General features: G+C 34.4%; 4 protein-coding genes across 4 annotated transcripts; 3 read left to right on the plus strand and 1 right to left on the minus strand.

The window, feature by feature from the left end:
* The first annotated feature begins 4,401 nt into the window (after nucleotides 1-4,401).
* On the plus strand, nucleotides 4,402-11,087 carry LOC126704810 (WAT1-related protein At1g25270-like). Its single transcript, XM_050403809.1, has 6 exons — nucleotides 4,402-4,547; nucleotides 4,813-4,875; nucleotides 5,895-6,011; nucleotides 7,827-8,076; nucleotides 8,194-8,352; nucleotides 11,034-11,087. The coding sequence occupies exons 1-6, from the start codon at nucleotides 4,402-4,404 to the stop codon at nucleotides 11,085-11,087; spliced, it is 789 nt and encodes a 262-aa protein (XP_050259766.1).
* A 94-nt stretch (nucleotides 11,088-11,181) lies between these two features.
* LOC126706271 (40S ribosomal protein S28-like) lies at nucleotides 11,182-11,709 on the plus strand. Its single transcript, XM_050405666.1, has one exon. The coding sequence runs from the start codon at nucleotides 11,282-11,284 to the stop codon at nucleotides 11,477-11,479; it is 198 nt and encodes a 65-aa protein (XP_050261623.1). The 5' UTR covers nucleotides 11,182-11,281; the 3' UTR covers nucleotides 11,480-11,709.
* Nucleotides 11,710-12,549: 840 nt separating this feature from the next.
* Nucleotides 12,550-13,959, minus strand: LOC126704811 (uncharacterized). The gene has a single exon (XM_050403810.1). The coding sequence runs from the start codon at nucleotides 13,957-13,959 to the stop codon at nucleotides 12,550-12,552; it is 1,410 nt and encodes a 469-aa protein (XP_050259767.1).
* Nucleotides 13,960-22,270: 8,311 nt separating this feature from the next.
* Nucleotides 22,271-22,852, plus strand: LOC126704812 (uncharacterized). Its single transcript, XM_050403811.1, has one exon. It carries the CDS (start codon nucleotides 22,271-22,273, stop codon nucleotides 22,850-22,852), a length of 582 nt encoding a protein of 193 aa, XP_050259768.1.
* Nucleotides 22,853-26,733: the final 3,881 nt, after the last annotated feature.

The following is a 26,733-nucleotide window of genomic DNA, read 5'->3' on the forward strand; positions in this document are numbered from 1 at the left end:
ATCTGTTTAAATTATTGATGATGTGATAATTTAATCCATGTATAAGTTGTTTCCAAATTAATGGAAAAAAATTTAAGAATCCCCATAGCAGATAGGAACTCTAATCAAACTTAAATTGGAGGACAAAATTAATTATCATGGAATTCAATTTTCTTTCTTATACACTTCTTAGTTTTATTTTTTCAGTTAATTAAATGAACAATTTACTTTGCTTTTCTTTTAGAGAAATGATATGTCTATAATATTTTTACAACAAATCCTAAGTGGCAGGTTGTTACTGGTTGTTATTGTTGGGGCAAAAAAGTAATCTTAATCTTAGGTTCAAATTTGAACCAATAACAACTAACCACCTGTGATTTGTTGTAGAAATATTGTAAAAATGTTGTAGTCGTAACATCCCTCTTTCTTTTATGGGAAATATTTTTGCCTATTGAGATATAAGTTTTACCAAATAAAACTACTACTGTTACATGAAATTCACTTTATGTTCCACTTATGAATTGAGGCCCCACATAATTTTTAGATTAACTTCACTACGAAGTTCTTATAGTTCTAATCATCCATTTTGAAATTAGTAAATTAGAATTTTCCAGGTCATCCACATTTAATATTGACCATCACAATTTTTGTATTTGTTTAAATTATTGATGATGTGACAATTTAATCCATGTATGAGTTGTTTCCAAATTAATGGAAAATATTTTAAGAATCCCCATAGCAGATAGGAACTCTAATCAAACTTAATTTGGAAGACACAATTATCATGGAATTCAATTTTCTTTCTTGTACACTTCATAGTTTTATTTTTTCAGTTAATTAATTGAACAATTTACTTTGCTTTCCTTTTATGGGAAAAAAAATTGGCTACTGAGATATAAGTTTTACCAAATAAAAGTACTTTCTTCTATTCCACAAAATTCACTTTATGTTCCACTAGTTGCATAATGTCATTCTTCTCCACCAAAATATATATATATATATATATATATATCTTCATATTTAAATGGGACATACAATCTAACAAAATAAAATGGTCACACCTACGTTCGTATTGAAAATAATAAATAATGATAATTGATAATAAAATATAACAATTTTAAGATATGAAAACTCGTAAAAGAAAATTGTAAAACTTCATGTATTTTTTTTTTTTCTTATCAATAACTAGATATATTTAAGTTCTTTTTTTTATTAAATTTTATTAAATTTAAATTTCTTAACAAATCCTCTAAAATAAATTCTTGAAGCTGCCACTACTTAAGATGTAAGACACCTCATATTATTTTGTGCAAATCCAAAAGTGATAATGGGAAACGATATGGATGCTTATTGCTTGCCTCATTAGTCAATTTAGAAACATTCTAAAACATTAAAATACAAATATACTAGGATTTCGTGGGTTTCAAGCCAAGATATAAATATATATATATATATATATATATAAGCAACCCTAGGCATATTTTTCAAGACTTTTGGAGAGTCATGTTCAGCATACAAGCATAGAAGTTCCTACAATCTCTCTTAAAGCATCAATTGGAGATCCAAGTTCAAGTTTTTGAAGATTTGGTAATCAAGACAAACTTTTTGTAGTCTGGTTACATCCAAGTTGCTCGAATGAATCTTCAAAAAAGTACCTGAATTGGTGAGGGGTGTGTTCATGTACAATGAAAATCACTAGTAGAAGAGTTTGTGAATTCAAAGTTACACATGATTACATTAGTGAGTACTCTACAAGAAGTGGTGAATCAAAATAGGTTTTATTATTTGTAAAAATTCAATTCTATATAGTGGATTGATTTTTGCCTTTGGGGTCTATAGGTTGTACCCTGATAAAATCCGTGAGTGTATATGTACCGGAGTTTCTAATCTTAAGAAAGACTTTATTGTAAGTGACTTCAACAAAGAAGTCCTAATTAGTAGTGAGCCAACTGGTCTCTCTCCTGCCAATAGAACCCAATGGTCCCAAAAATCCTTGTTTGAAATAAGTACAAGAAACGAGATCACATAACAGAGACTGTGATTTTTGGACTAACTGAACTTATTGGTATGCAAGACAAAGATAAAATGGTGATCATATTTGTAAGAAAACAAATTACTAAGCATGTAAAAGCTAGGCTACATGATACGAGGATTTTTGCCTTTGGGATCTATAGGTTGTACCCTGATAAAATCCGTGAGTGTATATATATGTACCGGAGTTTCTAATCTTAAGAAAGACTTTATTGTAAGTGACTTCAACAAAAAAGTCCTAATTATTAGTGAGCCAACTGGTCTCTCTCCTGCCAATAGAACCCAATGGTCCCAAAAATCCTTGTTTGAAATAAGTACAAGAAACGAGATCACATAACAGAGACTGATTTTTGGACTAACTGGACTTACTGGTATGCAAGACAGGGACGGTTCCAAGATTTTTTTCTAGGGGGTCAATAATGTTGTAATTTTTGTGCGCTAAAAGTGGTGTAATTTTTTGCTAATGAAAAAGAAAAATGCAAAGAAAAACAATTCCATTTCACGGTCAATGGCAAAGTAAGTTAGAGTTGGAGAGAAGGTTTATTTATTTACTTATTTTTTAAAACAAAATAGTAATTTTAAGAGTAGAGCTACTGATACAATACTTTCACAACATATTAATCTAGGTGGCAAATTGTTAAAGATATGTAAAAAAGTGATGTCATTTGTAAGATCTAGATAAAAATCAATTAAAATTTGTCACTTAACCTTTATTGTGAAAATAATATTGTGAAAGTAGTACTAAAATGATCATATTCAAGTTTATTTCAACTGGAATTAAACAAAATTTAAGATTAAGGTGTTCAAAATTTTATTTTAGGAGTCAAAATAAATAAAAAATAAAAAATTTTATATATAGTTTTTGTTTTTAGGCCAAGCCTGGGGGTTCATTTGAACCCCTGAGCTGGCTGTAGAGCCGCCACTGATGCAAGACAAAGATAAAATGGTGATCATATTTGTAAGAAAACAAATTACTACGCATGTAAAAGCTAGGCCACTTGATCGTACGAGTATATATCCTTGGGAATTAAAAGAAATGACAAGTGACATACGAGCTACATATTTAAAATTCGAACAGTCAATAACATCATGAATTCATGATCAATATGAATATCATTGTGGTACATGAGTCATACAAACATATCTGGCACTGTCTGAAAGTGGTATTCCTTGAAAATCTTTCCCATTTATATATATAATTATTTGGACAGAAGAGTGGAAAAATAGAAGTTTTGGATAAAATATACAAACAATTTGAACTGTTATACTCAGAGCCGTGTCTTCTACTCTTTTTTGGCTCAATCTTATTTTTTTTCAGCCTTTTTCCCTGGTTTCCATTCTTTTTCCTTATTCTTTCTGTTAGGTGGTTTTTGCCTTTATTGAGTTAGCGTGTCAAATCACGTGAAACAATGCATGGTCCAATTAAAATCCCAACCTCCCACTACCAATAATATATTGAGATATACGATTATATGTATATATATAAAAGAAACGGTGACTTGGAGTCTTCATGAAAGTTAATCATAGAAAAAAAAAAGGGAAAGACTTGTGGACATGTGTCTGCAATCCAACATGTCCAGTGAAAATTTTCACTGGACACAAGCCGAACCCGGGAAAAAAAACCTTTTCTAGAGGGTTAGGTCTAAAACCAGAACCCTCAAACCAAACTAGCATACATTAGTATCACTGTTATTGTACATTTTTAGTTATTCTATTCTCAAACACAATTACTAAAGTATATAGTAAACAGTTAGTGATTAATGGGTTCTTAATTTCACATGGAAACACAGGTTGTCCAATGGTGGCAGTGGCAGCAATTTTTTTTCTTCTTGTTTACTAATATATAGAAAAGGACGAAACAAGAAGGAAATTTTAGTTTCAGAAACTTTTCAGATTTTGATCACTAGGCACCAATATATAAGATTAGTATGTATTTAATGTCAACAACAAAATCAAGTCTTGTACGACTATCCAACTGAGCTTCTTTTTTTTTGTGTGTCTTTCACTCAAATTAAATACAAATCAAAATATTGCATGTTTCTTTTGCTTTTCCTTAATTTCCAAGGCAACGATAAAATTAGTCAAAAAGGCTGTTTCAAGATCTGTCAATTTGTGCTTCCACTATAACATGAGCGATATGGAATACTTTGAGAGTCCAAGGAAGATTCTCTTACGTGTCTCTTGGCAATTATACGTGGAGGCTAAGTGGAGTTGAAGTGACGTGAGGGCATAGCATGCACCGCATGAATCAGGCCTCTCGATCTCTATAATAGCTAAGCCTATTAGATATCCAAATTGCTCTCTCTCTCTCTCTCTTAGAGTACTATACAATATATGCAAAAGATGGGGTACCTATGTAATGTAATACAAAGCTCGAAGCCAGGGATTTTAATGGTAGTAGTTCAGATAGTATATGCAGGGATGAATATACTATACAAACTTGTATCAGAAAATGGAGTGAATTTGAGGATCCTCATTGCCTACCGTATGTTGTTTGCCACTGCCTTCATGGTTCCTCTTGCTCTCATCTTTGAAAGGTGTTGTTCTTCAAATACATATATAAAGGCTATTTCTTTGATACAAAAATCCCATTAAATAAATATTGCATTCTACTTTGATGATATATCTACTTGTTCAAAATGTTTTTGGCATTTTGAAGATATGCCTTCTAATGATTTTACATTTTGTTAATGTAATCTGTAACCTACGAAAATTAAAACATATATAGGAAAGAGGAAAAATGGAAGCTATATTTTATGCCAATGTAATCCCATTAATGATTGGTGTTTACAACTTTTGCAGGAAAACCAGGCCAAAACTAACATGGGTAGTGATGTTCCAGGCTTTTCTTTGTGGGTTACTTGGGTAAGTTTCAGACATGATACTCTCAACATTGTAATTGGCTGGAAGCCAAATTTTTGCTGAGCCATAACAAGTTAAAATGTAATAAATAAATTGTGAGATTAATCCTATTGTATCTAAAAAAATCATGGTGGAGAACTAATTGAAATATCACATCTTCCTTCTCTCTCAAAAATAAAGGCATTATATGGGGGTAATTATCCTCAATTTTTATAAAAATTAGAAAAGCTTAATCTAACAACTATATCTTGAAATTGAGAATGAATGAAATATAATTTCCAACACCCAAACATAAAAAAAGGCAAGCTTAGTCCTTTCCAGGGAAAATTTAATCCAAATTTTAGACCATCTCACCTGGATTGGAAGTGAGTCACCTAACCTTTAGGGCACAACTATTCACTTTTCAAGTTAAATGAAAAAAATACCATCACACATCCTTGGCATGGTGATATATAGTTAATCAACAAGTTTTCAAGAGAGATTTTCACACACATATACCTAGATTAGATTTCTATCTATAAAAAATAAAAATAAAAAGTTGAGTGGAAAAAAAAATTCAAATTTGAAGGAAAGTTTGAGATATTACTAGTTTATTTTTCCTTGCAAAACAACATAAAGGTGATTACTAATTTAACATTGAAAAGGAAACTACCAAATCCTAATAATGATACCCATAAATTAGAAAATGCGTTATAGCAGCATATTTCAACACCAAAAATATTACAAATCAAAATAGTTCAAGGAAACAATGCTACTGATGGAATAACAAGGATTTTAATTCAGATTCACCACCAAATCAGACTTGAAGAATTCAATTATACAAAGTATCATATCATAAAATTGTATTAATAAAAAGGATATTAGGTGATGTAAAATTTGTATAGAATTATATTATATGTTTAACGTAAATTTAAATTAAATCAATTGTATTTGTTTATATATACTGCAATAATGAAGATGAACTCGGGCCAAAGTTGAAACCAGCCACCAGGAATATTAATTTATAATATGTTCAATTGCAGGGGGACATTGGCTCAGAATCTATATTTTGAGAGCTTTGCCTTCACATCAGCTACATTTGCTGTCGCCATGAGTAATCTCAATCCAGCCATTACCTTCGTTCTAGCAACATCTGTCGGGTACTATTCATAAGCAATAGTTATTCTTTAAAATAAAAAATAAATATTTATTATTGAAATGATTGCATTAACTATTTCTTAACTTACATAATATAGCCTTTAAAAAAAAATTTAGAACTCCACAGGCTAATACTCGCTTCCAATCCAATGGTTCTTTCTCTCTTCATCAAACATAGGTTTTATGTTATTGATATCTGAAAATTAAATTGTTTATTTAAAGTATTTTTTAAGTGACCATTTTAAAATTAATCTGGTTTAATCTTACCGAGTTTATCAAAGATGTACTAATCTTTTGTAACCTCATAATTTTTTTTTATTTATTTAAATGTGGTTTCAACAATTATTAGTGTTCATTTCAATTTTTTTTTTTCTTTTTCTTTTTCAGATGGTTGGATTAATTTTTTAAAGAAATGCGTAAATAAAAATCTTTTATATGATATCATGATATTCAAGCAAGTGAATTTTGACTTTAATGAACATATAAGATATGCTTTTTTTTTTCTTTTTAAATATTTTTTGAGATATAATTTTGAACAAAGTAATAGTAATTATACAGATTCTCAATTTATACCTAATAAGATACTAAGCTGGACGAAAAAAAGAGTAAATATAAATTTACAAACAAAATTATATTTTTGGAACTTTGATTGGAATGTGATATTTATAAAATTTCATTGAAATATCATTTCATTCCACCATCTTATCATATAACAACTAAACTGTGGAGTACAGATTTAGGTGTTTATTTGTGTGTCACCAAACAGAAGAATAGTATAGTTATTTCATTAATTTTTGTACTATAATATTTATTCATTTTGCAATAATATAATTACCTTACTCTATATCAAACTTGCCCTCAAAGATTTTGTTAATTTTATTTTAGAGGAAAGAGGTAACGAAAATAGAAATATAATAAGTGAAGAGAAGTTTGTAATATGTTCTTTATATAATTTTAAAATATTGTTTTTTTGTTTGGAAAACTACTAATAAGCGATAAAATCTAGGGATAGTTACACAATAAAAATTTCAAAATTTTGATATTATTTTTATTAGCTTAAATTCTAAAGTTATAGGTTTATATATGTTCAAAATATAGTTTTAAAATTGTAACAATTTGAAAATTTTAAGTCTATATAATGGAACTCATTATATGAATAGTCTAGCCTAGCCTAGATACTAAAATTCTTTCCATATGAATCATTTGTAGAATTCCACCTAAATATATAATTTCAAAATGAATCTTCATCATATTTAATGGATGCTTTATTTTTTTTACAAATTTTCTTACATTAACATAATATTACTATCATTGTCATCCTTGCTGTGAAGATCATTCTATAAGTACAAGTTCTTATAAGGTGTGAGGGGGAGGGGGTAAGAGCCAATGTTCAAGTCTCTAAAAGGTAGTTTCACACACATACATTTAAATTAGGTTAAAATAATATTTCTATCTCAAATTAAAATTAAAAAAAAAAAAAAAAAAAAAAAAAAAAAAAATAATATTGCTTAATCTTCAATTGAATTATTTTTTATCACCTGGATTGGTCTTAAGAATCATATAAACATATATGTGTGTGGGGGTGTGTGTATATATATATATATATATATATATTTATTCCTCAAAATAAAATCTTAACTCTGCAAGTCTCATACAATAGTTAATTACAAAAATAAGTAAATCTGATGTAGTAACCACAAGATAAGGATTAAGAGTTTTGAATCAAGAACAATTTCTTTAAGAACAAATAAACCAATAAACCTTATTAGGGTTAAAGTAGATGTTTGAATTTCAATTAATTTGATATCAATTATCAGGTTGGAAAAGCCAGCAGTAGGAACATTGGGTGGGATGATGAAGATTGCGGGGACACTGGTAGGAATAGGTGGGGCAATGCTATTCACTTTATACAGAGGTGTGAAAATTGATTTGTGGTCAACGCATGTTGACCTTTTACATCATCAACAACACGTGGCACCATCACACCCAGGCTCTAGTCAACATGTAATCGGCGCCCTATTGTGTTTGGCATGCAGTTTATCCTATGCAATGTGGTTGATAATCCAGGTCAGTCAGAATTCCAATTACTACTATTTTACAATAATTAAATATTAATTAATGCCCATGCAATTTTCTAATTTTTTTTTAATCAGTTTTGTTCTATTGCCATTGTTTTAAATACAGGGAAAAATGAATGAAAGATATCCATGCCTTTATTCAGGCACAGCTCTCATATGTACAATGAGTTTCTTGCAGTCTATTGTTTTTGCCTTATGCACTGAAAGGGATTGGAGTCAGTGGAAATTGAGTTGGGATCTTAGGCTCCTTACTGCAGCTTATTCGGTACTTCACCTTTCAATTTTTATACACTAGACTACAGGATTTTACACTATACACGTATTACAAAACCTTTGTGAACATATCTAGTAAATATATTACTAGATAAATTACTTTTAAACCTTATAATTAGGGGTGTAACAAATTAAATCATATTCTTTCAAAAGTACGTATCAAATTAAATATCACCCATTTAATTTGAATTACAATTTTTTTAGAATTTAATATTGGCTGAGGTTTTAATTTTTCTTAGAAACTATATAGTTTAATTTGTTATTTTCTATAGAATTTAATTATTCTTACATTTTTAAATTTATGTTTGGAAATATTTTACCCAACTTTCTTTTTTTTTTTTTTGTGGGAAACTGTTTTACCCAACTTAATTTGTAGGTGTAACCTCGAATTTGATTTTTTTTTTTTTTTTCATTGCTATATATAAACTTAAATTTAGAAGAATCTTTGACAGTTTTGGAATTTGTTTTGGCTCTTGACTTTTAGGGGATTGTGTGTTCTGGCGTGGTGGTGGCTGTAATTGCTTGGTGTATACAAGCAAGAGGTCCAATGTTTGTCTCAATTTTTAATCCTCTTTCGCTCTTAATCGTAGCACTCGTAGGATCTTTAGTATTGGAGGAAGAGCTGCACCTAGGAAGGTATATATATTTTCCAACTTCTAAATATATTAAAGCTGTTTTTTTTAGAAGAACTAAATATATTAAAGCTATAAATTACTTACAAAAAATTCCAAATTATTTTTTTTAGCAGGAAAAAAAAAAAACATGGGAATACATAATTCCAAACAAATTAAATCTTAAGCTTTTAGTTGTTCAATTTATATTTGAATTTTCAAAAATCCTACAATTCATCCCTTCTGTCCATCTCCATTAACTTGACATCTAATTGATGTCTATCTCCATGTTTCAAACCAATCACTCCCTCAGTCCCTCTCCCTCCACCTTGAATTTTGAATCATAGCGAGTACTCTAATACTACTTATGACTAATTATAAGTTACCCCTAGTTTTTTTTTTTTTTTGGAGAAGATAGTTAATAATTGATTAGCCTGAAAATTAAGAGCATCCTATAAAAGTATATCTAGATTAAAGTTACTAATTTATATTATTCTTTCACATTCAATTTCAATGCAATAAGATTCTCAAAGAAAAAAAAAATCAATCCAATAAGGTTAGTCCAGAGTTGTCCACTAAATATACTTATAGTTATGGGTGTAAAAGAGTAATTTTAGGGCTTGTTTGGATTGAGAGGAGAAGGATGGGAAGTGAAGAAAAGTAGAGTAAAGTTTTGCTAAAAATTGACTAATTTTGATCCAAATCCACTCTACTCCCCCTCCTTTTCCCTCCATCCAAACACTTACAACTAAGATTTCAACCCAGAAATTTTTCTTTAGCCGTTCAGCGCTTCCAATGCTTTATTCAAATTTTTCTGAAGTTCAAGTAACCGAAATGAAGGGTTTCCTCAATTGAAGTGTTATCTTAAGTAGCGAGGTAGGGCTGGAATGCTGTTAAGGTTCCGGATGAGTGACTAGCTGTAGGTTAATGGCTAATTTCAAAGGAGCCATGCCTCCTCAGAATAAATGGGAGAATTGAGAGAGGATTGGGAAATACTTTTTTTTCTTTTCTTTTTTTAATTAATGATCATACAAGGCTAGCAAGCCATTTACACGAGAAATACAAAGGGGGAGAAGCTTTGCTCAACCAAGTCTTCTAACCAGTTGGGGCAGCTAGCATAACATCCTACAACAATCGAAAACCCTATCAATTATGCATAGACACAAAACAAAACACATGGAACTAAGCCTAATATGTTATACACTAACCTTAACCACTAACACATGCTGAGATAACTAGCAATAAAACCTTAAGGTCCTCACGAGTACATAAGAATTTGTATTGGTAACTAGCAGTTGGCCCAAGGTTGCTTGCAACTGTACCATCAGTATAAGTTGGCAATTGTCATAATCAGCACACCTAGTAGTGACATTCTCACTACCATAGCATTATACATAATGCAATAACATCATGTAGCATTAACAGCACAATGCGCCCGGTAACACAATGCAACAATAACATCACCAATAGGATCATAACAACATCCATTAAGGCATAACAGTATAAACTAGGGCACCTTGAAAGTTTTCTAACATACCCCCCTCCTGAAAACACCGTGTCTATAACGTGTGGAAACTAGCTGCAGTGTATGCAAATTTAACCAAGTAGCATCTTCCTTAGATACCCATTGATCAATGATAGTCCTGTTTCTAAGCTGATGGGATCTCTCTTGAAACATAGCCAATGTTTCAAATGAAAGAATGACCTCTTGGTTCACTAAAGGCAGAGTAGGGAAAGGACTAACATAATGTCCCAACTTGGCCTTGAGATAGAATACAACTGACCCATATTTTTTTATGAACCAAATTTCAACCCAAATGTTTGTTAAGTGTATACAAACAATTTATAATGAACATAATCTTTGGTCAACATGCTCGATTAATTTATAGTTAAAACTGGAGAGTAAATATGTTTTGGCTAAAAGGGGTAGTGGCCTCTTTTAGTAAATGTTGATTGCTGCGTTCATTGAATTATTGTAGATTATGCAAAATTTGTAAAAGCTTTAATCTAAAAAAAAAACGATAAATTCTTACATTTGCACTTTTATGTTTTCAAATGACAGTATACTAGGAGCGACTTTGATCGTGTGCGGGTTGTACATGGTGTTGTGGGGTAAAAGCAGGGAAATGAAGATGAAAAATCAGCCAGAGCCATCAAAAAGCTCCCAAGAATCTCAATCTCAATCGAGTGAGATTGCTACCGCTTCTGCAATAAATAATAACAACTATGGCAAGGCAAGAACTCCGAAGAGTGCGCAGCTACAAAATCATCTAGTTCTAGCCTTCCCTCCCTCACTCAGCTCAGCTCAGGATGGAATCTCAGGTGAAGCACGCAGTCGTGGTGAAAGTTATGGGTCGGACTGGATCCAGAGGTCAGGTGACTCAGGTCAGAGTCAAGTTTCTGGATGATCAGAACCGGTTCATTATAAGGAATGTTAAGGGACCAGTGAGGGAAGGTGACATCCTTACCTTGCTCGAGTCTGAGAGAGAAGCCAGAAGGTTGCGTTGATGGGCTCGTTGGTTTCACCTCCTATCCTCTCAGTTTTGGCAGCTCAGGCAGTACTGCTTTCATGATGTGTTAGTTAGTTAATGGCTTTATTGTTGTTGTTGACATGTTTCCACAATGTTGTTTTTAGTTTATATTTCTGAAATTAAGTATAACAACTTGAATTTTGAGATGAAATGTTTGTATTGGATGCTTCAATCTTCAATATTTGAAAGACTAAGTTTGGTTTGACATATTCGTATTGCAAAAAAAAATAACAACTATGGCAACAGTAGAAGCATTAAAAATATTAGTTCGAATAGCCTTACAACATTAAGCGTAGCTATTGATGGAGATTCATCATAAAGGAGATTTGAAGAAAATGAAATGAAATAATAGGAACGCAATACAAGAAGAACTAAAAAATGACATACACATTTGTCATTTAGAGTTAGAGGCCCGAAATTGAAATGGAGGAGATAGATACTACAAGTTGGTTTTTCTCGTAAATGATACCCAAAAAAAAAAAAAAGTTCTTACTGCTAAAAACAGTTAGAAATAATCTCCCAATGTTTATAGATGCTTAAATATCAAGTTTTAGAACCAATGGCGAAGCTAGAAATTTATCTTTAGGGGGCCATATATAAGTTTTTTTTTTTGTTTGTATGAAATGTAAAATAGTAATGTGCAATACTTCATAACTCAATATATGTTGTAAACAAAAATGTATTTAATTAAAATTAAACAATCATGAGACAAGATTGACAAAATGATTTAATATCTTTAATCAACTATGAAATAGGCAAAGTCGCAAAACATACAATAACATAAAAGTTAAATATCTTTTTTCAAAACTGTAACCTACACTCTTTAGGGGATCTAAAGTCATCAAGTATAATTGAGTCAGTAGTGAAGTTCTCAGCAATTTCCCTTTCAATATAGACACCTAAGTTATCTAAGAGAAACTCATCCTTCATTTTGTTGCGTAGTCTTGTTTTAACAATTTTCATAATTGAAAAGGCTCACTCACTAGTTGTTGTGGATACTAGAAGAGTCAAAACAAGACGAATCAATCAATCAATAAGAGGATATACCTATGACTTTTCTGTCTCTACTAACCTTCGACATAATTCTGCTATAGATGACAAATTCTGAAACTTCAAATGATTTTGCACATCATGCTTAAATAGCTTCAATTGAATTTTCAAACCAATCCTATCACGCTTAGAAAAATCAAGAGGATAATATTTCTCAACAAGACAACATATGTCATTCACATTAAAGGATTTGTTAGCATCCTTTGGATCCAAAGCTGAGCAAAGTGTCAAGAGTTCTATTGGTTGTTCACCAAGCCTATTGTCAAGCTCTTGCAATTGAACATCTATTGTAGCATTAAATATATCAAAATGGTAATGATGCTCCACTGTAACATGATCCCTTTTCCTACGACCTCTACCTTCAAATATTTTGGAGAATCCTATGACACTCTCAAGAAAATTATCCCAGCCATCTACTCTTAAAATTTGGATGAGTGTCTTTGTTGCTGAAACTAAATTTTGGGCATTTGAGATGTCTAGAGATTTCTGCTGCAAAGCTTGACAAAGAACATCAATAATACTCATGATTTCCTTCATTAGATGTAAACTAAATATAAACTCAAATGAATTAATCATTTTATGAGCTACATTTGCATCTCCACGTTGCAAGTAGGTGGACCCGTCTTCCTTTGTATTTTCAAGCACCAAACAAGTTGGACCAAACATGCTCATTAGGCTACAAATAGAATTAAAATGAGACCCCCAACAAGAATCACCATCCCGTTTTAGAGTCCCAACCTGGTTTGCTCTTGCTCTCGTTTCAAGTTCATCAATAGCTAACATTCTAGCAATTTCTGCAACTTGAGCAGCTCTTAGTTCATCATTACGTTTACATGAATAACCAACTTTAGTGATAATGAAATTTAAATGCAAGAAGAATTCATGGATAGAGATTTCCTCTCTTGATGCAGCAACTAATGCTAATTGTAACTGATGAGCAAAGCAATACACGTAGTATGTATAAGGACAATCATTAAGAACTAAGGCTTGCAATCCTTTCCATTCACCACACATGTTGCTAGCACCATCATATCCTTGTCCATGAATATTTTGAATGTCAAGACAATGACGAGAAAGAATAGCATATATTTCGTTCTTCAGAGTCAATGCAGCAATGTCTTTAACATGAGAAAGATCAAAAAAGCGTTCTTGTATAAAGCCTTCATTGTCAGCAAATCTCAAAACAAGAGTCATTTGCTCTCTCTTTGACTCATCACGTGACTCATCAACAATAATACAAAATTTTGAATCCCCAATGTCTTCACAAATCTTTCTCTGCACTTTACTTGCAATAACATGCAAAATCTCCTTTTGAATTGTAGGTGAAGTGTACTTAGCAAATTTAGGAGCATTTTCCAAAACAACTTGTTCAACCTTATCATAATAAGATGCCAAAATTCTAATCATCGCAAGGAAATTTCCCCAATTTTTTTATTCAGGGGTTTCATCATGACCTCTAAAAAGGACACCCTTGAAAGGTGAGCCACCGAACAGTATCAATAGAAGTTTTCACCCGGAGTCAATTATTTAGAATTTGTTCAGAATTCTGCACATTCATCACTTTATCTATATGCATTGATTCATTCAATAGATCATCATAATATTTCACGGCATTGTTGTGGGGTGAACAAAGATCCTCCCTAACATGATTCAAAAAGGCACAATTCTTTCTATTATTGACTTTTTTCCAATTTTCAAAACCTATGAAAGTAAAAGCATCATAGCCAGGGCGTCTACTTCTTTCCATGGTAAAGAGATAACATGGCAAACAGTATGCAGCATCTTTAGTAGGAGAATACTCCAGCCAAGAAGAAAATTGAGTGAACTAAGAAGCTTGAAAGCAACGAGGATGCTTTTCTCTAGAAAATGGATAGTTTGAAAGATGGATTTGCTATGGTTTAGCTTTTAAATAAGCACGTCTAACTTAATCATGTTGTAGACACTCGATTTTGCACCCATGATTTAATTAAGGAATATGACTGGAATGACCATTTATGTACCCAAAATTCATGATTACATTACATATATTAATTCATTCATTGCATATCATAAAAATGATCTTGAGGTTCTAACAGTCGCAACGGTATGCCCGGTTTCCAAATCGGACCGTCGGATCGAAAGATATCACATGATCAAGTTTGCACGGTCAGCATGCATTGTGTCTAGGTAGAGTCAACCACACATGATTATTTTAAATTAATTTTAATTGACTAAACAATTAAAATTAATTAAATAATTTTGTGATTGGTTGATAGTTAGTGTCCAAAATAGGATTGCTTGCATGGAAATAAAGGAGATAGTTGGATAACAATAAAATTGTGGATAATCTAGACTTTATCAAGATTTATTTTAGAGTATTTATCTACAAGATAATTGTTGCTGAAAAGACCTAAATTATCCAGAAAAGAGTTAAAATTTTAGAATACAGATTAAAAAACACGAAGTGCAAGTCCCAGCTCCAGAAAACCTAAAAAATGAGTCCAAAAAGCACTTGAACATGAAAGCGTAATTGGCATCCAAAAGTGCCATTGGAGTGCCGATCGGCACTTTCAAAGTGTCGAATGGCACACATTAGGGTTTTGGCCCGACAGTCTTCGAGTGACATTAAAACACATCATTTTCAACTTTTTAGTAGAAGGACGCATCCTGGTTCATATTCTAATCGTCTAAGCTATTTTTTCAAGTCTCCCAGATTTCAACATTTCAACACACTTTTTCACGCTCCCAAATTTCTCATATTTCTGACTCCCCTTTATGATATTCTCTCTCTTACGTTAAAGAGATTATGGAGGCTTTAGTCTTAAGAATTTCTTTTTCGTAAGCAAGGATTTTTAGGTTTCAAAGACAATTGCATAAATTTTTTTGAACCCTAAAATATTCTCTTGAGAAAAAAAGAGGACGTCCATGCAAGAGGTAGCTTTTCTTTACTTCTTCTTTTATTTCTTTTAATTTTGTGATGCATGAATAAATATGTGTTTAGTTTGATTTTCCAATGTTCATCTCATATGCTGTTAATATTTTCTTTATTAGAACATGTTTATGATGCTTTTATTGTTGAGATCTATTTTTTTATTTAAAAAATCTGCTTGTTATCATATCTTTTATTAATCAAAAAACTAATTTGCATCTTCATTAGATGCAAATCTGGATTTTTCTCAATAAAAAAACTGATTTGCATCTTCCTTAGATGTAGATCTGGATTTTTCTTAATCAAAAAACTGATTTGCATCTTCATTAGATACAGATATGGATTTTTCTCAATCAAAAAACTGATTTGCATCTTCCTTAGATCCAGATCTGAATTTTTCTCAAAAAAAAAATGATTTGCATTTTCCTCAGATGCAGATCTGAAATTTTTCTCAAATCAAAAATTGATTTGCATCTTCATTAGATGTAGATCTGAATTTTTCTCAAATCAAAAACTAATTTGCATCTTCATTAGATGTAGATCTGGATTTTTCTCAATCAAAAACTGGTTTGTATCTTCCTTAGATACAAATCTGAATTTTTCTTATTTAAAAAACTAATCTACATTTTCTTTAGATGTAGATCTAATTTTTTAGCATAGCAGATTTTGAAATAAAAAAGGGATCATGAATAGTTGTGTTTGTTTTGTTTAGTGCATATAGCATAGATTTATTTCATGAATAAAGTCCTCTTCTCGAAAAATCTTTTTCTTATTTTTCTTTACACATATAAAAACAAATCTGATTTTTTTTAAATATACAAATCTGATTTTTTTTTTATTTTTTATTTTATCATAAGACAGATCTGATTTTTCTTTCACCAAAAAACCAATTTTTTTAGTTCTAAAAATTAGATCTGATATTTTTTAAAACCAAAATACTTTGATTTATTTAATAAATACAAATTTGATTTTTCTCTCCAAAAACTATTTTTTTTTCTACACATAAAAAACAAATCTCATTTTTCTAAACCAAAATCAATTTTTATCACAACACAGATCTGAATTTTTAATAAAGAAGAGGATGCATTCATAAATAAACTTATGTGATTTAGTTTTGTTCATGTGTGCAACATATCATTCATATCATGCATAAAGGGGTACATTGGTCACAAGAGTCTAGAAGACCAGACTTTGTATAGGCAGAATAAGTGCCTAACACCTTCCCATTCCGTAACCTAGCCTCCGGATTTAGTGTCTTTGGATAGGTAGAACTAGGCTTTTTTTTTTTTTTTTTTTTTTATGGGTAGATTGTAACTAGGACAAAAAGCCATGTAATTATTTGGCAGTTTGTAACTAGGACCCAAAGCCATGTAATACTCAATTTATCAAACATGTATCCTTTTTTTATTCAATTAATGAGAATGGAACAATTCAGTCATGTATTTTGTATTTAGTTTTTTTTCTTATTTTTTTGTATACAAAAATAAGTGGCGGCTCCACACCATTTACCCAAAAAGAGAGGTGTCTTTCAAAGCACCCAAAAATCTCTTTTTTAAGAGGCACTTTTGCAGTCTCTCACAGATGTATATTGGTTGGATAGTTACACATTTCAGTGTGTTCTCCTAGATCTCATTTTAAAATTCTAACATCAACTTCATGAATTAAGTAGTGAAAATTTTAAATGAATTTCTTCAAGGTCCACTTCCACCATTGACGGTCTAGAAGGATGTTTTTAAGGATCAATCCTTGGAGATTTGGAAGGATGCTCATTGATAGTTGACCCTTCAACATTAGAACCCAAAAGTGTACTGTAGGGACACGATTTTTAACAACCCAAGAATAACGTTGGTCTTGTATATGAAAAGGCCCGAACAATATAATTCATAGAGAGTGGGATAGAAAGGCTGGACCTTGGTCGTTGGATGGCGGTTTAGTCATGATTTTCATGGAAGCCCATATGAAGGTGGATTTGGCCTATATAGCTAAGCCTTACACGGATGTGGTTTGAAAGGTGTGTCTCAGGAGCGTCTCATTCTCACCATTCTCCTCTTTTCTGGCCCCCCCTTTTTGTCTCCGCTCTCTTTCCCTTTTATACTAGTATTTACTTCCCATTCTTCACCTACGTGTCAGTTTTTCCTTCGTTGGGGTCAGTACCATACGTCAGAGTGGTTGGGGGTGGTTGGGGAAAGTTGAATAGGAAGGTCTGGAGTATGGGCTTGTCAGGTGCTGGGCTCCACATTACGGCTTGGACAGCTTTCTTCATTGTAATGCTTTTGTACTGAATTTGTCCTTTACTTCAGGCGTTTTGTGAGGTGTTGAGCGTGAGATCCTCCTCGGCCACATTCTTGGGCCTTTAAGGGACTTTCATCATACGTCCTGGGTAGTAGGGCTCCTCGGCCTGGGCTTTGGGCCCTTAATACAAGGTGGGCTGGGGACCGCAGATTTTGGGCCCCACATGTACTATTTTCTGAATTACAGTCTTCATTTGTTTTGAAGAATGAGTCAATAGTCCTAAACTTGCCCATGAACCTAAATTTATCAAATTAAATTATCACTCATTAAATAAAATGACTGAGACTTAAAAAAAATGTACTAAAAAAATACTAATAGTTCAAAGATTGCTAAATAAAAGACAAACCATCATTCAAATGTCAATGCATAAAAAAAAAAATAATAAACAACAACTAAATAAAATTTAATATAGTAGTATATACTGTATATAATAGGCGAAACTACAATATTAGTCCCTCAAGTTTAAAAAATGAGTTGTATTAGTCTTTTTACTAACTACTATTAGTGGTGCTACTTAAATGGCTAACGGAACAATGATTTGGCATTTTTTTAATGATGTGGCATTTTTTAATTAATAAATTAAAATAATTAGTTGCCATGTCAAGTCTAATCTAATAAAGCAAACTAACCCAAGTTTAAATCAAATCTAAAATCACAATCCAGTTCCAAATAAAATCACATATGTTTGTGATTTTGGATTCACAAACGCACAACGGTGCGAGAGAGAAGGGGGAGACAAAGATTGAGGGACCTTAGCTGCCGTCGGCAACGTTTTATGTCTTCTTGCTCGCATAGCCACCAAAACCATGTCACTCCTCTCTTCAATAATGGATCATCATTCACCAAAAACTCAGGAAGAAATCCTAATAATATAGCATTCCTTGGGTCAGGTGTTTTCCTCGACAGGATAAAGGGATGGCCCATGTTCCATTGCATCTGATAGGCATTGCTTTTCATTTGGGGGAGGTTGGCCATCAACTTTTGATATGGAATTCTCGTAGCCTATAGCTTGGCCACTACTCACTAGGATTGAAGCTCAGTTTGAAGACTTTGAGCTTGATAAAGTGTGAAAAAATTACTTGGCGTCAATTAGGTTGAGATTAGCCCGCTCTAGAAGAGGGATACAACATTGCCGCCGCCAGCTAGGGTCCCTCAATCTTTGTCTCCCCCTTCTCTCTCACACCGTTGTGCGTTTGTGAATTCAAAATCACAAACATATGTGATTTTATTTGGAACTGGATTGTGATTTTAGATTTGATTTAAACCTAGGTTAGTTTGCTTTATTAGATTTGATCTGATATGGCAACTAATTATTTTAATTTATTAATTAAAAAATGTCAAATCATTGTTCAATTAGCCATGTAAGTAACACCACTAACAGCAGTTAGTAAAAAGACTAGTACAACTCATTTTTTAAACTTGAGGGATTAATTGTGCTTACTTGAAACTTGAGGGACCAATTGTGCACACATAGTAAACTTAAGGGACCAATAGTATAGTTTCGCCTATATAATATATTGATTATTATAATAATAAATAATATATTATAAAGAAAAGAAAAAAACAATGAAAAGTAAAGCAACAAAATAAATAAATAGTACCTGGAAGGAGTCCAAGAGTTAAAAGCAATGGGTATTTAGAGCCGGTCAGCTATGAGGCTTAGATATAACTACTGCACTTTGCACAGTGAGAAGCCCACGACAGTGACCTGTGTAAAAAAGAAAGGTGAGGCAAAGTGACAAACATGCATTGAGACAGAGATAGAGAATCACCTGTGTAAGGGAAAATGTTTTGTAACTGTGTGAGAGACTTGGTGGTGCGGTACATCAACAAAGTTTATGACTTTTCAATTTTTATTGTTGTGTACAAATAAACCCCAGACTTTTTAAATATATATGTGTTTATTATCAGGGATGGGGGCCAAAATGATGAGGTTATTTTTTTAAAAAAATTAATTATTTAAGATATTTTCCAAAAATTTTTTTTTTAATTTTTTCAAAAATTTTAGGGGGCCCAAGGCCCCTTCGGTCCCTTACTAGCTACGCCATTGTTTAGAACTCTTGGTAAAGATTCTGCCAAAAACCGCAATATTTGTATAATCTTGTTAGGCAATTGGACAATCAAGTGTATATAGAGTTTTGGACAAAAATTCTTGTTAGAAATTCGGTAGACACTCGGTCAATGAAAAATCTTGCCAAACATTCGTTAGCCACTATAAATGTACTTTTCCAATTGATTTTCAATGTTTCTTTCACATTATCTCTTCTAAAGAGATAATAACACTCTTCCACTACTAAAGTGTAATCAAACTTGTATTACAATAAGAAGTTCTCGGTGGGGCGTGGTCTACACTTATCTCACTGTAGTAGTGCATTTCCCTCCCTGTGGAGGATGCTGAGGTCCCTCTAGTAACGTCACTACTAGGAGGGTATTAGTTTATATTGCTTAGTTTGGAGTGCGTTGATTCTTTTTGGATAGTTTTTTCAGTATGGACGACTTGACTAATAGGTGGTGGAGTCTCTCGCTAACAGAGGAGGAGGAGGCAAAGGTTGATCTTACGAAGGAAAAAAAGAAAACAGGGTCGGTTTTGGCCGCGAAGTTCTTTACTCGGAGGACTGTAAACGTTGAGGCGGTGGCAAAGACCTTCCGACCGTTATGGAGAACTAGAGGGAATTTTGAGGTTTGTGAGGGCAAAGATAACATCCTGTTGATTGATTTTGAGATGGAGGCAGATGCAGAAAAGGTCGTTCAGGGGCAACCTTGGGCGTTCGATAGGCATTTAGTGGTGGTGCAGAGGTACGATGGGTCGATACAGGTCCAGGATCTAGCCTTTAAGTCGACAACTTTTTGGATTCAGATCCATAATCTTCCCTTTCAGTTATTAACGGTGGAAGCAGCGCTTAGTATTGGGGAGACCATTTGAGTAGTGAATTGGCCAAAGGACCTAGGAGAGATGAAAGGTGGAAACTTCATGAGAGTGAGAGTAGAGGTGGACATAACCAAACCGCTGTGTAGGGGGAGGAAAATATCATGGGATGACTCTAGGGAAGGTTGGGCAGTGTTCATGTATGAACAACTGCCTAATATATGCTACTGGTGTGGACTTGTCTCGCACGATGACAAGGATTGCATCTTATGGCTAAACAGTAGGGGTACGCTATGGACTGAGGAGCAACAATTCGGACCTTGGATTAGAGCGCTGTAGTTCAACCATGTGAGAAGATCAGTCATTAAGGTGCAGGGTTTCGACCAACCACGAAGGATGAAGACACAATCAGTGGGTCCTAGAGAAGTGAGATCGGGATAGGGGGTGATGGTTTCTTATGGAAGAACTGATGGTACGATCTCAGTGGCAGCAACTTTGACGTCTAAACCTGGGACAGTGACGCCGATGGAGGTGAACGGTGGTGGAGTAGAGAAGAGAGTTGGTGAACGTGTGTGTGACGTGGATGTATGGGAATCACGGACGCACATCCCGGATTTTAAGGATGTCTTAAATGAAATTGATGAGGCTATCTGTAACGGCCTTGGGAATCCGGAATTAAAGGCTGCAGTTTCTGAAAAAACGGCAAATCGGATGGAAAGCACTTTAAATCTGGTTGACGTTGAGATCAGAGAGGATAATCCGGATTGGAAGAATGAAGAGCAGGATCGAAATGGAGTGATGTTGGAGTTAAATATGGATACCATGATGTCAGGTGCTGAGTTTAGTTTGGGCTGGGTTAGTACGGGCTTGAAAGGAGTGACACACAATAGTAGGCCCAATAAGGGTGCAAGCAAAGGGAAGCAAAAAGTAAGACCCAAAGTTATAAGTGAGAGGCCTAGAAATGACAAAACAAATAAAGAGACAGTGGGCTTAAGTGAGGGGTCTTGGAAGAGACGGGCAAGACAAAGCCCATCAGCTGTGGTGGATCCACCATTGAGTATTGGGGCCGAAACTAAAAGAAAGCCTGAAAGTTCTAATAGAGACATATTTGACGTGAACTTGCATGAAAAAAAGAAGAAGGTGACTGAGATAAGTAATATTGTAGAAGCGGCGGAGGTTGTTGGGCAACCCCGCCGAGACCAATGAGTCTCCTCAACTAGAACTGTCGGGGGCTTGGGAACCTCCGAACAGTTAAAGCCTTGGAAAAGGTGGTTAATAAAGAAGAGCCCATAATAGTCTTCTTAATGGAGACAAAGTCTAGTAGAGAATGGATGAAGAAAGTAAAGGAAAGATGTAAAATGAAGCATGGCCTTATTGTTCCAAGCAATGGCAGTAGAGGTGGAATGGCAATGTTGTGGAAGGAAGGGGTTAAACTAGATGTGCAGACATACTCAGATGATCATATTGAGGTAGGATGGTGGCACCTTACTGGATTCTATGGCAACCCGAAGATAGCAAAAAGACCAGAATCATGGGCAAAGCTAAAATAGCTAAACAATACGTCCTCTCTACCATGGGTGGTCATAGGGGATTTTAACGAGATTACTGGTCTTTCTGAAAAGAAAGGGGGAAGTATGAGGCCTAGGATACAAATGGAGATTTTTGTTGAAGCTATAAACCATTGTGGTCTTAGAGAAGTGGATTATGTAGGTCCTAGGTTTACCTGGATATACCAACTTACAGATGGAGAACAAATAAGGGAGAGGTTGGATAGGGCCTTGGCAACCCAAGAATGGATGGATCTTTTTCCTACAGCAAAGCTCCACCACCTCTCTTCTTCTGCATCAGACCACTCTCTCCTCTGCCTCCATTTAGTGCGCCGGCAAAGAAGAAGAAAAGCAAGGAAGCTGTTCAGATTTGAATCCATGTGGCTTAAAGATAGAAGGTGTGAAGAAGTAGTCAAAGCAGCATGGGTGGAGAAGGAAATGGTAGCCACGGATAGGGTGCTAGAAAGATGTTTGGAAAGGTGCAGGGTTGATTTGTCTGCATGGAATAAATCAGAATTTGGGCACGTGGGTAGGAAGATATCAAATTTACAAAGAAGGTTAGAAGGCCTAGAATTGCTACCAGCTTCTACAGAGCAAATCCGTGAGTTAAAGAGTACCAGAATTGAATTAAATTGCTGGTTGGAAAAAGAAGATGCGATGTGGAGGCAAAGGTCAAGACTTGACTAGTTTCAGGGGGGTGATAGAAACACTAGTTTCTTTCATGCTAAAGCATCGGCAAGACATAAGAAAAATTTTATGGAGGGGCTAATGGATGCCAACGACGTTTGGCAGGAGGATGATGCTAGGATGGAGGAAATTGTAGTGGAGTACTACAATGATCTATTCTCTTCAACCAATTCGATCGATTTCACTAAGTTACTAAATGCAGTCCAGCAAAAAGTTTCCTTGGTAATGAATGAAGAGTTAACCCGTGATTTCACTGGTGTAGAGGTTCGAGCAGCACTAAAGCAAATGTACCCTTTCAAAGCCCCGGGTCTAGATGGAATGCCTCCTCTCTTCTACCAACACTTTTGGAGTACAAGTGGTGTTGTGGTCACAAAAACAGTGCTTGACTTCCTCAACCATGGTATAGTCCCTCCAAACTTTAATGAAACTCGTATTATGCTTATCCCAAAAATTAAGGATCCTAAACGAGTCACAAATTATAGGCCTGTTAGCTTATGTAATGTTGTTTACAAACTTGCTTCAAAAGCTATAGCAAATAGGCTTAAAAAAATCCTTCCTACTATTTTCAGTGATACCCAGAGTGCTTTTGTACAGGGGAGGCTTATTACTGACAATATTTTGTTAGCTTTTGAATCCATGCACCATATTAACCAGAAAAGAGAGGGAAAGGAGGGTGAGATGGCACTTAAATTGGATATGAGTAAGGCATACGATAGAGTGGAATGGATATGTCTGGAGAAGATTATGGAAAAGTTGGGGTTTGCAGAGAGGTGGAGAAACCTTATTATGCAGTGCATAACTTCTGTTACCTATGCCATTAGGATTAATGGGAATCCTAGAGGTCACATTATTCCATCAAGGGGTATCCATCAAGGAGATCCCTTGTCACCTTATTTATTTCTTCTTTGTGCAGAAGGCTTATCATCACTAATCAAGGCTACAGTTAACTCTGGGAATATAACTCTGGGAATATGGAGGGCATAGCTATCTATAGAGGAAGTCCAAAATTTTCTCACTTATTCTTTGCAAATGACAGCCTCATCTTTTGCAAAGCTTCTCTAAAGGAGTGTGCCTCTCTTCAAAGGGTGCTAGAAATATATGAGAATGCTTCTGGCCAACAACTGAACCGGGCTAAAACCTCACTTTATTTTAGTAGAAACACCCCCAAGGAGATCTAAGAGGAGATCAAAAGGAGATTTGAAGCTCAAGTTATCAAGCAATACGAGAAGTACCTTGGTCTACCATCATTTGTGGGGAAGAATAAAAGGGGCACCTTCAATGACATCAAAGAAAAGATTGGAAAGAAGTTAGCCTGATGGAAGGAGAAAATGTTGTCTAAAATGGGTAAGGAAGTCCTTATCAAGGTTGTGGCTCTTGCTATTCCAACCTACAGAATAAGTTGTTTCAAGTTACCGGACTCCCTTTGTGATGAGATAACGAACATGATTAGGAATTTTTGGTGGGGACAAAGACATGAAGAGAGGAAAATCCCTTGGATTAGTTGGGAAAAGTTGTGTGAGCCTAAGGAGGGTGGAGGTTTAGGCTTTAAGAACCTTAAACTGTTCAACCTGGCACTCCTAGCAAAACAAGGCTGGTGGTTACAGGTGGGACAAGAGTCGCTTGTGTACAAAGTCTTGAAGGCGAAATATTTCCCAAGGAGTGATTTTATCAATGCCTCAATCGGTCACAATCGTTCTTATACATGGCGCAGTATTATGGCGGCACAAAATCTGGTAAAGGAATAAGGTGGAGAATAGGTAATGGTGCAAACGTTCAGGTGTGGATGGATAAATGGCTGCCTATGTCATCTACCTACAAAGTAACATCCCCATGGTTGTTTATGCATGAAGACACATAGGTCCAAGAACTAATAGACACCTTTACTGTCAGTTGGAAGAAGTCAATAATTGATACTCTGTTTCTTCCCCACGAAGCTGAAGCAATCAAAGGCATCCCAATAAGGTCTCAGTTTTCTGCAGACAAGCTAATATGGATTGAAATGCAGAATGGCATCTTCAGTGTGCGTAGTGTGTATAAGCTAGCAATAAAGATGGCAGTCAGTGGTGTTTGAGGGAACAATTCTGATAGCAGCTCTCTTAGGCGTTTCTGGAAAAGGATATGGAGCTTGCCGATCCCACATAAGGTCCGTCATTTTGGAAGGAGAGCATGCCGAGAAGCCCTACCCACTAAAAGAAATTTGATGAAACGTAAGGTGATACCAGAGGACATGTGCGAGATTTGTAAGGAAGCCTCGGAGATGACTGGGCATGTCTTATGGAGCAGTTCGAAAGCACAGGAGGTTTGGGGTTGTTCCAAGGTGACAGTGCGTGTTGCTAAGATAGAAGGAGTCTCCTTTTTGGATATTATGTGGCAGTTGCTAATGATATATGGGGGTAGCGATGAAGCGGCTGCAAGGGTAATTACCATAGCATGGGCTCTATGGAACAATAGAAATGAGATGTGGAATGGTGGGGAAAGGAAGTCGGGACAAGGGCTGGTACAGTTGGCGATAGAATACCTTGCCAAGTATGGAGCAACTATGGAGCTGACAGATTCAGTGGGACTGGTGGTGGAGCTTCCAGTGAAGTGGACTCCACCAAGAGAGGGGTGGTTTAAGATTAATGTCGATGGTGCCATTTTCTCAAAACAGAAAAGTGCAGGGATCGGGCCGTTGATCAGGGACGAGTTGGGAAGAGTAGAAGTTGCTCTGAGTAAAAAGGTTGATGCTTCTTTAGGCGTTGTGGAGGTAGAAGCCAAAGCTCTTTAGGCTGGCTTGATGTTTGCGAGGGATGAGGGTCTTCAAAATGTGGTCCTAGAGGGGGACTCGTTAGTTTTAATAAATGCTTTATGTGGGACCGCTTCTCCACCAGCTTTTGTGGAACCAATTGTCATGGGTGTACTAGACCTATGTAGGGATTTTAGAAGTATAGCCTTTTCTCATGTACGTAGACAAGGAAACGAACCGGCACATCTTTTAGCTAAGCATACGTCTAGTGTTGCTGATTTTATTAGTTGGATTGAAGAGGATCCTTGCTGCATTGAGCAAGCTCTTATCCAAGATGTACTGTCATTTTCATGTATTCAATAAAATTTCATTTTTCTTATCAAAAAAAAAAAAAAAAAAAACTTGTATTACAGCACTCCTACTAGGTCGTAATACATCCTCTCAGTCATAAATTTAATTTGACATGTTGTAATGCATAAAAGATGTGTCTTTCAACTTAAACCTCCACTTAGTGTAATTGCCTTAAGACTCCAATAGAATTAATGGTGGCTAGGTGTTTAAACCAAAACTCTTTATGAGTTAATATCAGAAAATAACAAATATATGAGAACATCCACAACAATTTAAGAATTCCACCATTTTTGTTGGAATTGTTATGGTCTTATGCTCTTCCCAGTTTAATTGATGAATATTTACAAGAGAAATCCATTTTTCTCCTATGTTCACAAAGGTGAAGTTCGTTCTTTCTGTCTTTATTACACATACTTTTAATTGTTTATGAACTTTGTCTAGAGTATAAAATTCATCCTTCAAATACATAACAAACAATACTAATCCATTCTAAATGAGATGCAAAATTTTAGTGCCTTTACTAACCATGTATCAATAGCTTGTTGTAGCACTTTAAACCTCCTAGCTTAAATCAATTCAAAGTTTGGTTTCCACTATTAGTGATTCTCTTAAAAAAATGGTTTTAGTCTCATTCCCATGAATATTACCCTAACCAAGTCTCGAGACAATGCTTTGGTAATATGGCTAGCCAAGTTATTACTTGAATTAACAAGCACAATTGATATGGTACCATCTTCTATCTATTGTCTTATGAACTTATGTCTTATACTTATATGTCTAGACTTTCCCTTTTACACCTTACTAT

This window comes from Quercus robur, chromosome 11 (genome assembly GCF_932294415.1).
Source record: "Quercus robur chromosome 11, dhQueRobu3.1, whole genome shotgun sequence".
Classification (NCBI taxonomy): domain Eukaryota; kingdom Viridiplantae; phylum Streptophyta; class Magnoliopsida; order Fagales; family Fagaceae; genus Quercus; species Quercus robur.

Coding starts and splice junctions, on each gene's coding strand:
- LOC126704810 (XM_050403809.1), top strand. CDS start 4,402: ATGGTAGTAGTTCAGATAGTATATGCAGGGATGAATATACTATACAAA. Junction 6,012..7,826: donor GTTCTAGCAACATCTGTCGG/GTACTATTCATA, acceptor ATCAATTATCAG/GTTGGAAAAGCCAGCAGTAG. Junction 8,353..11,033: donor TCCTTACTGCAGCTTATTCG/GTACTTCACCTT, acceptor TTCAAATGACAG/TATACTAGGAGCGACTTTGA.
- LOC126706271 (XM_050405666.1), top strand. CDS start 11,282: ATGGAATCTCAGGTGAAGCACGCAGTCGTGGTGAAAGTTATGGGTCGG.
- LOC126704811 (XM_050403810.1), bottom strand. CDS start 13,959: ATGATTAGAATTTTGGCATCTTATTATGATAAGGTTGAACAAGTTGTT.
- LOC126704812 (XM_050403811.1), top strand. CDS start 22,271: ATGGAGATTTTTGTTGAAGCTATAAACCATTGTGGTCTTAGAGAAGTG.